Source organism: Dasypus novemcinctus, chromosome 21 (genome assembly GCF_030445035.2).
Source record: "Dasypus novemcinctus isolate mDasNov1 chromosome 21, mDasNov1.1.hap2, whole genome shotgun sequence".
In the NCBI taxonomy this organism is placed as follows: Eukaryota; Metazoa; Chordata; class Mammalia; order Cingulata; family Dasypodidae; genus Dasypus; species Dasypus novemcinctus.
Genome location: NC_080693.1, coordinates 50,527,254 through 50,542,628, shown reverse-complemented (window position 1 = coordinate 50,542,628; position 15,375 = coordinate 50,527,254). Strand labels below are relative to the sequence as shown.

Below are 15,375 nucleotides of genomic sequence, written 5' to 3'. Positions count from 1 at the left end.
AACTCAGGAACAAGACAAGGATGCCCATTGTCTCCGCTCCTGTTTAACATTGTCTTGGAAGTACTTGCTCGAGCACTGAGACAAGAACCAGATATAAAAGGCATTCAAATTGAAAGGGAAGAAGTCAAAATTTCATTATTTGCAGATGACATGATCCTATATATAGAAAACCCTGAGAGATCTACAACAAAGCTCCTAGAACTCATAAATGAGTTTAGTAAAATCGCAGGTTATAAGATCAATGCGCAAAAATGAGTAGCATTTCTATACACCAATAATGAGCAAGATCAGGAGGAAATCAAGAAACAAATACCATTCACAATAGTAAATTAAAAAATCAAATACTTAGGAATAAATTTAACTAAAGAGGTAAAAAACTTATACATCGAGAACTATACAAGATTGTTCAAGGAAATCAAAGAAGACCTAAATAAATGGAAGAATATTCCCTGTTCATGGATAGGAAGACTGAATATTATTAAGATGTCTATCCTACCAAAACTGATCTACACATTCAATGCAATCCCAATAAAATTCAACACAGCCTTCTTTAAGGAACTAGAAAAACTAACTATGAAATTTATTTGGAATAGAAAGAGGCCCCGAATAGCCAAAGACATATTGAAAAAGAAAAACGAAATAGGAGGAATCACACTTCCTGACTTCAAAACATACTACAAAGCTACAGTAGTGAAAACAGCATGGTACTGGCATAAGGAGAGACACACAGACCAATGGAATCGAATTGAAAGTTCAGATATAGAACCTCATGTATATAGCCATATAATATTCGATAAAGCCACCAAACCCTCTCAACTGGGAGAGAATGGCCTATTCAACAAATGGTGCCTGGAGAACTGGATAGCCATATGTAGAAGAATGAAAGAGGATTACCATCTCACACCTTATACAAAGATCAACTCAAGATGGATCAAAGACCTAAATATAAGAGCCAAGACCATAAAGACCTTAGAAAGCAGTGTAGGGAAACATCTACAGGACCTTGTAATAGGAAATGGCTTCATGAATATCACACCAAAAGCACGAGCAGCAAAGGAACAAATAGATAAATGGGACTACCTCAAAATTAAAGCCTTCTGCACCTCAAAGGAGTTTGTCAAGAAAGTAAAAAGGGAACCCACACAATGGGAGAAAATATTTGGCAACCATATATCTGATAAGAGACTTATAACTTGCATATATAAATAACTCATATATCTTGAAAACAAAAAGATAAACAACCCATTTAAAAAATGGGAAAAAGACTTAAACAGACACTTCTCCAAAGAAGAAATACAAATGGCTAGAAAGCAAATGAAAAATGTTCCAAATCTCTAGCAATCAGGGAAATGCAAATCAAAACTACAATGAGATACCATCTTACTCCCATAAGATTGGCAGCCATGAAAAAAACAGTAGAATACAAATGCTGGAGAGGATGTGAAGAAAGGGGAACACTCATCCATTGCTGGTGGGAATGCAGAAGGATCCAACCATTCTGGAGGACAGTTTGGCGGTTTCTCAAAAAATTATCCATAGATTTGCCATATGACCCAGCAATACCACTGCTGGGTATATACCCATCAGATCTGAAAACAAGGACACAAACCGATATATGTACACCAATGTTCATAGCAGCATTGTTCACTATCGCCAAAAGTTGGAATCAATCCAAATGTCCATCAACAGATGAGTGGATCAATAAAATGTGGTATATACACACAATGGAATACTACTCAGCTGTAAGAACCAATACACTACAATCGCACGTGATAACATGGATGAACCTTGAGAATCTTATGTTGAGTGAAGCAACTCAGGCATTGAAGGACAAATACTATATGACCTCAATGATATGAAATAAGTTAACTGCCTCAGAGAGCTAGAGTCTGGAAAAGTGGCTTACAGGAAATCGGCGGGTGGAGGAAGGATGTGAGTTAATGTCTGCAGGGGTGGAATCTGTGATGAGCTGGCGGTAAGTATGAGCACAAAGAAGGGACAAAATGGGGGCAAGGGGTTACCTTCGGGTGGTGTTTTCTGGGTTTGAGGGGGGCTGGGGATGGGAAGAGGGGTAATATTGTCCAAGAAATAAGTGGGAGGGAGGGGCAACATACGAATATGGGAGAGTGTCATAAGTTCGTTGAGAACTAAATGTTGAGTAAAACGTATCCAAGTATAAGTAGGAGGGTTACCTGGTTAGGACGCTCAGGGGGTATGGTCTGATGCGTGACGGACTCCGGAGGGAATAGCTGAAGGCTCATTTTGCCAAGGTGGGTTCTACCATTGGGTGGGGTGGACCCATATCCTGGGGAAGACTAATGCCGTTGAATAGAGAGAACTGTATCTCTCGTGAGAAAGGACGGCTCCCAGGGTATTAGATTGGCAGGCGTTGTGGGCCCTAAGGGGAGGGGAAAATGGATGTGGAATGGATGGAACAAAGATAAATAAGGGGGCAAAAGAGGAGTTATGTGAGAGTACATGAGGGTGAATATAAAACAGCTAATATTACACCAAAAACGTATAGGGGACGACAGACTAATAATGAAAACCATAAGACAAAACAGGATAACTAAAAAATTTAGAAAACCGTACAGCCTAAAATATGGACCACATAGTAAGCACAAATGTCACCTTGTTTGAAAACTATAGTGTTGGAATCTGTACATCAGTTTCAGGAAATATGATATGAATAAGTTAAAAGATTATTGCTGTGCAAGGGAAAAGGTTTTATGGTGGATCTGGGGAAATACTGTATATTGTATATATGAATTTCGGTGATCTAAGACTCTTCTGAAGCTGACATTATGTTGGGATTCACTTTACGGGAAGTTTTGGATCACAGAGTGGTTCAACAATGGCAGCGGAGGAATACTGATATGGGATGTTATTGACAGGATATATATAGTTGACAGGGAGTTATACAGGGCATATGCCCAGGGTATATGGTAATGTCTATATATACTCATAGTGGAAACAAAAACAACAGCTGAGGGGGTACTGGGCTCCTGGCCAGGGGGTCACTGTTGTGGGCCCTGGGAGAGCAGCGGCAATCCTCCAGGTGCAACGGTAAGAACCAGGAAGGAAGGAGGGCCCAACAGTGGGCTCGTGATACTAATGGTTACACTTATGAGCCTATACACCTGCAATAAGAACAAGGCCTAGAGTAGCATTGTGCCTGGGGGTTTCCTCCTGACAGCCTGCATGTTACTCAAATGTGGCCACTCTCAAAGCCAGACTCAGCGTGTAGATGCGATGCATTCCCCCCAGCGTGGGACATGACACCCGGGGATGAGCCTCCCTGGCACCGAGGGATCACTACCACATACCAGCTGAAGAAGCAACTAGAAAATGACCTTGAATTAAAGATTCAATGCGGAACAGCAGAATATACCTGTCTACATATAATGACATGACTTCGGGAAGCTGTTTGACCTAATGTAAGGGGGAAATGGAAAGGAGAAATGAGATTATAAGGCTGTGAGTCTCTAAAAAAGAGTCTGGAGGTTGTCAGAAGGAATACCCCTATGTACAACTGAACAGAGTCTAAGAGACAGATAAGGTAGATACAACCCCAGGTATTGGTTCTTTTGAGGGATAAAGAGACCCACGGGTTCTATGGTCATGGCAGAAGGGGTTCACTGCCATGACAGATAGCCCTTCTTTGGAGCTGGTGTTTCTGCGTAATGGAATTGGACTCAGAGGGGATCTCTTTTCACAAGACTTGCATGCTACTTTATTGGAATTGTAGTTGGTGCTGGGTTTAAGATATATGTAGGGGATTTGAATCTCTGGACTGATAATATGACACCCAGGCCCAGAGCCTCAACAGACTTCAGCTCCTACACTTTGATTTATTGGACTTACTCCACTCAGCTAACATGGAGTTGAAGAAGGTCAACCACCACAACATGGAGCCTAGAGTGTCTACAACTGGAAGCGGGAGGAGTGCATCCAGTACCCATATGGAATCTAAGCCCTCACTTGACATAGATGTGCAATGGACACAACCAATCCATTGTCCACAGAGAAAATGTGGAATGGGTGCGGGAACGGTAGCCATGGTGGCTGCTGGGTGTGGGGAACGGGAGGAAGAGATGAGATGTGGAGGCGTTTTCGGGACGTGGAGTTGTCCTGGATAGTGCTTCACGGACAATTACGGGACATTATAGAGCCCCCCAGGGTCCACTGGATGGAATGTGAGAGAGTCTGGGCTATGATGTGGACCATTGACTATGGGGTGCAGTGATGCTCAGAGATGAATTTACCAGGTGCAATGGATGTGTCATGATGATGGGAGAGAGTGTTGCTGTGGGAGGAGTGGGGGGCGGGGGCGGTGGGGTTGAATGGGACCTCATATTTTTCATAATGTAATTAAAAATATATATATATAAATAAATAATTTTTTAAAAAAAGAGAAATAGAGAAGATCACACAGCAAATGGACACAGACAGCAAAACAGCAGGGCAGGGGAGGGGGAAAGAAAGGAAAAAAGTTTAAAAAAAAAGACATAAAGTGATAGAATGGATTAAAAAAATAAGCCTACTATTTGTTGTCTTTAAGAGACTCACCTCATATAAGGACACAACCAAGTTTAAAGTGAAAGGTTGGAAAAAGATATTTCATGCAAAAAGAAACCAAAAAATATCTGGAGTAGCAATACTAATATTGGAAAAAATAGATTTTAAATGCAAACTGTTATAAGGGATGAGGAAAGTTATTATATATTAATAGAAGAGGCAATTCAGCAAGAAGAAATAACTATACTAAATATTTATACACCTAACTTCAGTGCTCCAAGATACAAAGGCACACACTGGCAAAGCTGAAGGGAGAAATAGATGTCTCTACAATAATAGTTGGAAAGTTCAAAGCACCACTCTCAGTATTGGATAGGACATCTGGAAAGTATAAAGAAACAGACAGCCTGATAATATGATAAATGAACTAGACCTAACAGAGTCTGTATGACCAGTAGCCTTGGGAGTTGTACAATGCACAACTTCAACAGCTGGATTCTTTGTATATGATGGTATGCTACCTTTGTGTAAAAACAAAAGTCAGGGGATCAGAATATTCATATTGATTGATTTATGTGTAAAGAAACTAGAAGAATATACAAGAAACTGAAATAGTGGGTATCACTAGTTTTGAAGGTGCACTAACAATGTGGAAGTGGTTTGGGTTGTATAGGATAGATATAGGTATACATTTTTTTAAACCATTGGGATGTATTACCTATTCAAAAATTAAATTAAAAAAAACAAAAAAAATGTATTCTATTATGGTAATGTCTTCAAGTTAATATTTCTGTCAGAAGATATTTTTATCCTTTTCCCTTTTTTTGGTGGTAGTATGAAAAACTACTTTTAGAAAGCATTGAATGTCATGTCTCTGAGAATATAAATTACTAAGTCTGTTACTCAAACACCATATGCGTGATGGGCAGGTTTTTAATCTAAGATTTCTAATTATATGGGATGAAAACTGGTTTAATGAGATCATAAGTAAAGATTTGAATATATCAAAATAAAGCCCTACTTTAAGTTTTCTGGAAGAGATTCTTCTTATAAAACAAGATTTCCCCCCAATGTTCTACTTTCTCTGTATTTTGCTGACCTCACCTTTTCCCCCTATAATTTCCTGAACTAGTAAAATGATACGTTTCTTTGAATATACATATTTTTACTAAAAGAACAAAATGTTTCATCCTGTGTCATTTATAAATAATGTGAAGTTGTGTGGTGCACACATGAGTGTGTGTGTAACATTACCAGAGTCACTGTAGACTGAAGGCCTTGCTAGTTATAAGAAAGAGTAGGAAATAGGGAAAGGAAAGGTGTTTTCTGTTATTTTAGCATATAGCACTGGATATCTTGTTCATTTAAAAAAAAAAACAAAACAGTTTTTGGATTGATAAGATTAACCCTATTCTTACTGAAAAAAGAAAAAAAGCTTTAACAGTGTCCTTGTCATATAAGAGAAGTAGCATATTGCCACTGTTAATGCTCCCTCATCTTTTTAAGGGAGTGAATTTTTTCACATAAATTAATTTCATAGCATGCTGTGGTGGAAAAAGCTTGGGTTGGAACCAGACAAACCTGGATTCAAATTCTGCTTTTCCACTATTTAGCTTTGCAACTGTGGACTTAACCTTCTCTGCAATTTGGGTTTTTTCGATGTAAAATCGAGCTACTAATACTAGGACTCTTGTGAGGATAAGATCTTCTACAGGGTGCTGGCCATCATGTTGTTAGCATCTCGCCTGCATCCGGGGTTAGCTGGCCTTCCTCTTCCTTGGGGCTCCCCTGGCCCCCTAAGCACACTTGTCTCAGGTTATTTAGCACCCTTCAGATATCTGTTCATTTGACTGTTTCTGAGGGCAGACTCTACATTTTATTTCATCTCCAGTACTTAGGACATTGGCATGACAGTTGAATAAAATGATCTAATCACTTTCATTTTATTTTAATGCTTTAAAATGGAAATGTCCTGGTACATATGACAGTATATGGAATCTATTGTAGAGATTTAACTTTGAGGCATCCATTAGACCGGATTTGTTTCATAGCCTGGGGCCTGGGTTCTTAGTTAGAGCAAATCACCACTAGATGGGGATCTTACTCACTTTGATACCACTGGAAAGGCTACTTAAGTCTTCACATTTCCCTTTATTCCCACTGCAACCCTTTGAGCTAGGTATTACTATTTCTACTTAACATCAACATATGCCAAGAGGTTAGGTATCTTTTCTAAGGCCATATGGCTAGCATGCAGTGGTATTACCATTCGAACTCAGATTATTTTACTTATGTCCACTGTATTTTCCACAATATTAAATAATTTAAATACATTTGAAATACTTAGCTCAGTGCATGACACATGGTGCCAATAAACAGAGGTTGCTATTATTATTCTATCAAATTTCCTCCCTTGAAGTTTGAGAATCTGCTCCATGCATGTATTATTAAAGTAATCTGTTATGAACTAATGAAAATTTACATTTCTAGTTGAACTTTCTTCTATGGCTACATCACTCATGGACAACTATAGTAGCTCTTGACTCTGTCACGACCCAGTCAAAGCTCTAGGATTTTAAAGCTGTCTCTCAAGTGCCCCTTTTTTCCCTATGGGGTGCTGGGTAACTCTCTCACTTCATGGCCATTGGACTTTTGCTGCTGGCAGTGCTGTGGTTGCTTGGTGGCTTCAAAACTTGGGAAACTGCTTCAAAATATTATAAAAATTAATTGTATTTTTTAAAAGCTAGTGTAGAGTGTATTATTCTTTAAACATGTATATGTAATATGTATATATGCGTTCATAAATACAAAATATTTCATAAGATTTTGTACTGCAACCTTTATATACTGTACGCATTTTATAATAAATGTTTTAATGCTATACACATTTATTAATAACTGTCATTAAGTAAGATTTTAAAAGTATTTTTAGCTTAAAAGGCAAAGTAAACTAGTTAGTGAATACTTGAGTTTATCTACTAATACAATCAAAATGATTGCTGTATCGAATTAATGGTAAGTAAGAACAGTGGTACTGCTGGTCTGAGATGGCCTTTTCCCCAATATTGATTAAAAAGATTAAGAATGTAGAGGAATAATTGAAAATTTGGGGTATGCTCTGGCATTGCTCTAGTGAAATGTTTGCCTGAGAACAGTGGTATTTGGTGACTCCTTTAATGCTGAGATGTTCCCTCTATTTCCTTCCTTACTTTATCTACCAATAGGATAAGCACTTTTGAAAAGGGTTACTAAAAGAAATAAAACAGGTCAAAGGAGTGGGAGGAGTAGTAGGACAAATTAGACATAGCACTTGTTCTTAAGGGCAATGGCTGATAATGAATTTTATTCTTGTTATATCTCTGCAGAAAGCATTTTCAGAATTTTAGTATACAATTAGTTTATATATGAATGTATCTTGTTCAGATCTCTGATTTTTTTCCTGTGCTCATTTTTGGTTATCTATTTGTTTAACTGATATACCGCTATTCTTTATGGGAATGTGGAAAGGAAAAGAAAAAGTGGGAAATAAGCCCAATAAAAAGTGAAAAGGAGAGGCGGGGAAAAAAGCCTGCCTTGGCTAGAGAATTCCAGGGACATCAACAAAGTGTGGATTTGTTCCTTGGATAATTTGCCCCAGGGCTTCACTTCATTTTGTTATTAGCAATAAAGACTAAAGTCATTGGAGTGGAGATATTTGTGGTAATGTCAAAAGAAAGGAGAATGGAGGAACAAACATTTATTCAGTACCCATTCTATGCCAGGGACTCCATAGACATTTCACTTACCAAATCTCATTAATCTTTATAATAACCACCTGAAGTATGTGACAGTATCCTACTGAATTTATGAAGAAATTGAGGCTTAAGCCCAGAAGCACAAGTTGGAGCCCAGGTCTTTCTGAAATCATAGTCCATGTTCTAGGCTCCAAAGCCTGGATTCTAGCTGGTAAAACAACCACTGACTATATCACATTTGTGTGGGAAAAGCACTCAGTCTCTCTAAATCTAGCTTCTCATTTCTTGAATAATAGGGCTGTACTAAATGAGCCTAATGTCCTTTTCAACTTTAAGTTCCTGTGCTAATTCGTGTTTTTTTACACAGCACTGATAAACCTCTGTTCAAATATGATTTGTTTTATTAGCCTTGTGCTCACCACGGACATTTTCCTCAATCTTTCATTGCATGGGTTTTAAACTTTCTAACCCTGGAAGCTGTAAGCGTTACCTAAACCATAGCAGCTTAGCTGTGTTCTTCAATTATGGCTGAGAACAGATTATTTTATATATATATATATATATTCATATATATGCATATATGTAAATGCATATATATGTATATATAAACATATATACCAACATGTGTATGTATATGACATATATATGAGAGCAAGAACTATCTTAGCACCTATCATTTATTATCAGCTATTACTTAAAAATGCCATAGCCCACAATGTGTAAAATATATCTAATAGGCACATATTGTTTTTGTACCGAGAATATACAATGCTTTTATATAAAACTGGAATCAAATTTGATTGTTTTAAGATCTAACAAATTTTCTACTTCTACAGTTTTAGGAAAAGAATTTCTAGACTCTACATCAAGATCTTTATTTTTACAGCTGTTAATTCCAAGGATACTGTAGTGAAAAGCATGAATAAAAATACATCTGCTGCAGCAACTTCCAGTCTACTTGAAAAGTAATTTTTAAATTAAATTTTAATGTTTTGAACTATCATAGTTTGAAATATATATGTTTTAAATTTTTGTTGATCATATAGGTAAGTAGTAGCATTTCCATGTAAGTTTAATTTGTAATCCTCTTATTATGATTGAAGCTAAGCAGCTGGACAATTTTTAACAGCAGAAGTAAATGAATTCTTAGCAATAGAGGAATTGTAAATAGTATCCTAGCCGTATTTATATATTTTATTCTGCCATTGAAATTTACATGAAAAATTCCTTACAATAACATTGGGTTAAAAAAGCAAGATCCAAAACTGTTCATGCAGTGTAATATCAACTCAAAAAAAATAATGTAATTGAGAAGAAAGGTTAGAAGTTAAGTATATTGTTGTGTTAATAATAGATACACTGTTAGGATTAGCAAAAGAGTGATCCTTTACTGAAACATTGATAGAGACTGTGTGTGCCCCCTTTGCAAGAAATCCAAATTCACAAGGTTTAAGAACTCACTGGAGAGATTTGCTAGTAAGAAACCTCAGTACCCTGTCTCCCCTTTATCTCTCCCACTTCAGGCCCTACTCCTTTACAGCTCTTATGACCTGACATCCTATAATAAATGACTGGAAATTCTGAAATCCATGTCCGTAGAACATTTTTGGGATCTGGTTCTCTCTGCCTTTTTTCTAATTAACCATTGCCCTAGTAACCAGTTGGGCCTTCCAACACTAGAGCTGAATTAGTACAATGCAACCCTAAAGGATGGCCTGTATGGAAAGCAAAATATTCAGAAAGCAGGGAGATGTGTGGGTTTTGTTTAATTTCTTTCATCTATTTTTTTATGATTTAACTTTTTAAAAGCAATTTTATTGCAATATATTCACATACCATATAATCTATCCGAAGTGTACATCAGTGGCTTTTAGTATAATCACAGTATTATATTCATCACCACAAAAAGTTTTAGAACAATTACATTACTCCAGAAAGAAAAACTCCACACCCCTTAGCAGTCACCTCTCATGATTTAACTTTTAAACACAACAGTTTTCACAGTTTTCTTAAAGATAGAGTTAGAATTTTTGTGGCAGAAGGTAACAGCTTTTTCTGAAAGCTATAATGATATGTAAGATATGAGGTAACTCTTTTTAAATAGTAATTTTAGTTATTTGGTACATTTGAAGATAGCTACAAGTCCTAGAAGTCAAGAAAGGCTTTAATATACCACTAAGCAGATCTTACATCAAATTTTGCTCCTGGGGTAAGACAGGACTCACATCCCTGCTCTTCAGCTTTATGACCTTGGCCCACCCAGTTAACCTTCCTGAATTTTGGTTCCTTTAGAAAAATGAAGGTAATAATCTTAGAGATTTTATAAATATTACCTTGAAAGGCATAATGTATATATATTGCTTAACATTGTATCCAGGACATAAAAAGCAAGCAGGCAACCCTAAGCCTTATTTCAAACTTTATTCCAGTTCTGTTTGACCAGTAAGTCTCCCCTCTGAACAGAGCATTCAGAAATGCAATTTGGGGTATACCTTTTCAAAAAAAGTTTTGAATGCTCCTTTTTTTGTCTGGCAAAAATTGCAGCCAGGGCAAGTACTTTGTACCAGGAAAATACTCTAAATTAAAAGGATGAACTGTTTTCACACACTCTCTCTCTCTTTTCTCTCTCTCAAGATTATAAAAGATGAGTTTTACTTTGCTTTTAAATGAACACAAATGTCTTTCAAAGTTTTATACTTAATTCATTAAAATATTTTGTTTTGAAATCCTTTAGTATAGTCTAAAAATCAGCTAAAATCAATCTTTAGTAAATCTTCAAATTGATTTAAATATTTAATGCATTTTTTTTGTTCTATTTCAAAGAAATATGCATTGTGGCCATAATTTCCTTCTTTGTTTTGTAGAGAAAATTAAAAGTACAAGAAAGAACTTCAATTTTATTGTTCTTACATCTTATACCTTTAAAAATATGGTTGCTAGTATGCACTGCGTATTTTGGGATTGTATCCATCTAAGAATTTGTTTTTGTTTTTTAAAATGTATTTTTAATTTTTTTAAAAGATACTTAGATTACACAAAATGTTACACTTCCCACCCTTCCCCACATTAACAACTTCTTTCATTAGTATGGTACATTCATTGCAATTGATGAACACATTTGGAACATTGCTGCTAAGCATGCATTGTAGTTTACATTGTAGTTTACATTCTCTCCCACTCAATTGTCTAGGTATGGCCTGTATCTGTTGTTGCAGTGTCATTCAGGACAATTCCAAGTCCCGAAAAGCCCCCATATTACACCTCTTTTTGCATCTCCCTGCCTTCAGCACCTCCAATGGCCACTGTCTCCACATGAATGTGCTAAAATCACAATAAGTCTATAGTAGAATACCAGTAACTCCACTCTAGTCAGTATTTTATTCCCCAATCCTAAGAATTCTGGGACAGTGATGCCCAAAAATTTGTTTTAACAAGCAGTTTAAAGGAAGATTAGTATAGATCTCTAGGCTAACTCTTGCTACTTTACTTTATCTTAGGGATCCTGCTTTTCAGCTGATTACAGTTACCAAGGAAACAGGTCTTGGTCTGAAGATCCTAGGAGGAATTAACAGGAATGAAGGTCCCTTGGTGTATATTCAAGAAATTATTCCTGGAGGAGACTGTTTTAAGGTAAAAATGAAAATAAAAGCAAACAAAAACCAAAAACAGTAGCCAGGGTTTTCCTACTTCATCAGTAAACTATTTGTGTTAACTGAAGATCCACTGTGGCCATTCTTCTGTGAAGACAGACCTTTACTCTCAAAGAGCTTTAAGTTAACAAATGAATAGGTTCTTCACATAGGAAAATGACAGCGATTTCAGACTCCAACTAAAGATCATATAGTCTTGAAATATGTGCTGTTCAACTCTTATTCTAAGTCTGGGTGAGAGAAATTATGTTTGAGTTCGGATTTAATTGGATCACTTGAACAAACAAACAGCAAATAAAATCTATATATTTCTGGATTTGCAGTAAAACTATTGAAGTGGAGTTTGTTAAATTATATTATTCATTAATGCCCACTTGAGAAATTAGGTTTAGCATTAAGGCCAGAAAATGCAGTTTTTTGGGGGTTAAAAACTTGAACTCTCCTTGTCTATGTAAGAAATTATGTAATCTGAACTATCATGGGCCCCTTTTTGCTCTTGTTGCCATGAAGCCCAGGACCAAACTTGAAGCACAAGCCCAGCAACTTAGCTGGCATATCAGTTACTGTATTGCTTTCTCCTTTCTCTTGGATCTCATTTGCTATTTTTGTTTTACTGAAGTACTAATCTTATTATACATGTCTTTTGTTGAAAGTTGCCTCAAGTCCTTTTTGGAAAGATGGTAGGTATGAAGAATTTAAGTTAACTCCTATCAAGGTCAGGCTATCTATATCTAGCATGGTAGGGAATCCCCTTATCATTAAGGTGGTTGTTGTCATTAGGGTTAAATAGTTTCTCCTCAGATCAACTTTTTTTTTTAAAGATTTATTTTATTTATTATTTCTCTCCCCTTCCCCCCCACCCCACCCCAGTTGTCTGTTCTTTGTGTCCATTTGCTGCGTGTTCTTCGTCTGCTTCTGTTGTTGTCAGCGGCACGGGAATCTGTGTTTCTTTTTGCTGCATTGTCTTCCTGTGTCAGTTCTCTGTGTGTGAGGCGCCATTCCTGGGCAGGCTGCACTTTAGCGCTGGGCGGCTCTCCTTACGGGGTGCACTCCTTGTGCGTGGGGCTCCCCTACGTAGGGGACACCCCTGCATGGCACAGCACTCCTTGCGTGCATCAGCACTGCACGTGAGCCAGCTCCACACGGGTCAAGGAGGCCTGGGGTTTGAACCTTGGACTTCCCATGTGGTAGACAGACACCCTATCCACTGGGCCAAGTCCGCTTCCCCTCAGATCAACTTTTGAACTGATCCTTTGTGGCATGTCCCACCCTTCTCACCCCCATCCCACCACAAACATTTATTTAGCAAGCGTTTATTTATCTGTTCAGACAGTTTCACCTATAACTTCCAAAATAGTAATAGTTATGTCAATTGTTCCAGGATTGTTCAGATAATAGAATACCTCCCAAATATATTTTCCGAGTTGTAAGTATTAAATAATAAAAGCAGCTATCTAATAAGTTGAGAATATTTTCATGATACAAATTTTTGGCTATTAAATTTAAATTATTAACCAAATGTTTAAATGCTAGAATAAATTATGAAAACTAGAAATACCCTATTGGTCTTAACAGATTTCAAGCAAAAATGTAGTTTTTCTTCTAAGAATTGAAATATTTAGCCCTACTTAGTTTTAAGGCTGAGTAGGGGTGTGTGTATGTGTGTGTGTGTGTGTGTGTTCAGTATAGCTAAGATACTTCTTACACTTGATATAATAACTTATTGGTTCAAGATATATAATGTGATAAGAATGCACTTTTAAGACAATCATCAGTTTGTGCTTTTTTATTACCATGACAAATATTTGTAGAGTAATAAATTGATAGTAGTGGTAATGAGTTACTCTTTGCCTGCTATTAGTGATAGCAACTTAACTATATCCATAATATATACTTTCTATCTTTATTTTTCTTAGAATTTTATTCTTTGAAAAGGTATTGAATTAAAAGCACTGAAAACAAACGAAAAAAATAAAGCCCTCTAATGGACTCTAATCTATACTTACCACTAGAGAGCAGCATAGAGTTATTAATGATTTTTTACTATATTTGGTCCTGTCCAACCGAAGAAAACAGTTAAAATATAGAAAGTGTAGAATAAGTAATTGTCCAATGCTTACATTTTATTTTTGTATGTCTCCTCAAGATGGAGTTATATGCATAATATTTACTCTGAAAATACAAAATAAATGCAATTTTATTTTAAGATATTTTTTGTTAATAATAGTACTAGTATTAACTGTGATCTAAATACCATTAAGCATGTTAATAAATTTACAGTCTATACAAAATCTCTGCATGGTAGGTGTATTCATAGAACAGAAAACATAGGCCCACAAGGTTATCCAATTAATGAGGTTGCTGAACTAAGCAAATGTTAATAGATTTTTAAATGTACCCAAGTACTTGCACTTTTTATTTTATACATAAAATAAAGATTTTATTTTTTAATAAATTTTTGAAAAATTTTATTTTAACATTGCAATGTTTTCAAAATTAACACTATAGGTAATCTCAGGCTTATAGATGGGTTATATTCCATTTATGTTCCCAAACTGAAGAAGTTATTGGAACTCAGAAGGAATTTTTTTCAGTTAATCTTTTTTGTTTTTTTAACTTTTTATTAACTTTATGTCAAATTCGCAAAAATAAAAGAACAGAAAAAGGCAGCTCAACAAGTTATGGAAACATTACTCCTAAAAAAAAAAGTTCTTTTTCAGGGACTTTTATCTCATTTAATTCCAACTGCTAATGCAGTTGTTCCTTTACTATTCAGAAAGATACACAGATGAATACAGGTTAGTTAAATGGCACAGTTAAGATCTCCTTATTAAGGAAAAAAAAAGGAAGAGAAAGAATATGCTTAATGATACTCACATCTCACAAATCCAAACCCCATATTCTTTTTTTTTCCCCCTTTAGAGTTTATTTTTTAGGAGGTACCAGGGATTGAACCTGGGACCTGGTATGTGGGAGGCAGGTTCTCAACCAATGGGCTACATCTGCTCCCTACCTTTAGAATTAATATACTACCAACTTGCTTTTGCTACAAAAACATTACAGTGTTGCTAACTATAGTCCATAAATTACATTACATTTTTCCCATGTATCAACACATTCTTAATCTTATTTCTTGCCCTCCCCACCCCCACACACACAAGTGTTTCTTCCTAGCAAATATGAAATACAATGCAAGTTGAGTAGAACCAAAATATGTTCAAATTTGGGACATTATGAACACATTTTTCCAGTTCAAGTATGAACTGGAAGTTCCCCCAGCTCTAGAGGCAGCCTACAGGTTGATAACAAATATATTGGGTACTGAGGTAAGGGAATATGAGAACTCCAAGGCCCCTTGCACCCTATCAGCTGGTCCCATATTAGTCTGGAGACCACAGAGTTCAATTTCAGACTCTTTTCTGGTTTACTCCTTTACACTTCATACTCACATAAGCAATTGCCTGATCTACATT

At 36.3% G+C, this 15,375-nt stretch overlaps 1 protein-coding gene across 3 annotated transcripts in view; it reads left to right on the top strand.

Annotated features, from left to right (window-relative positions):
- The window catches only part of STXBP4 (syntaxin binding protein 4), a 258,348-nt gene that overhangs the window by 39,016 nt on the left and 203,957 nt on the right, over nucleotides 1-15,375 (top strand). For 2 of the 3 annotated variants that reach the window (XM_058283937.2, XM_058283935.2), the window contains exons 2-3: nucleotides 9,139-9,217; nucleotides 11,750-11,882. In XM_058283937.2, the coding sequence (XP_058139920.1) occupies nucleotides 9,139-9,217; nucleotides 11,750-11,882 (212 nt within the window). Of the gene's footprint in view, nucleotides 1-9,088; nucleotides 9,218-11,749; nucleotides 11,883-15,375 lie in introns of all 3 variants that reach the window. The other variant, XM_058283936.2, reaches the window with a different exon arrangement.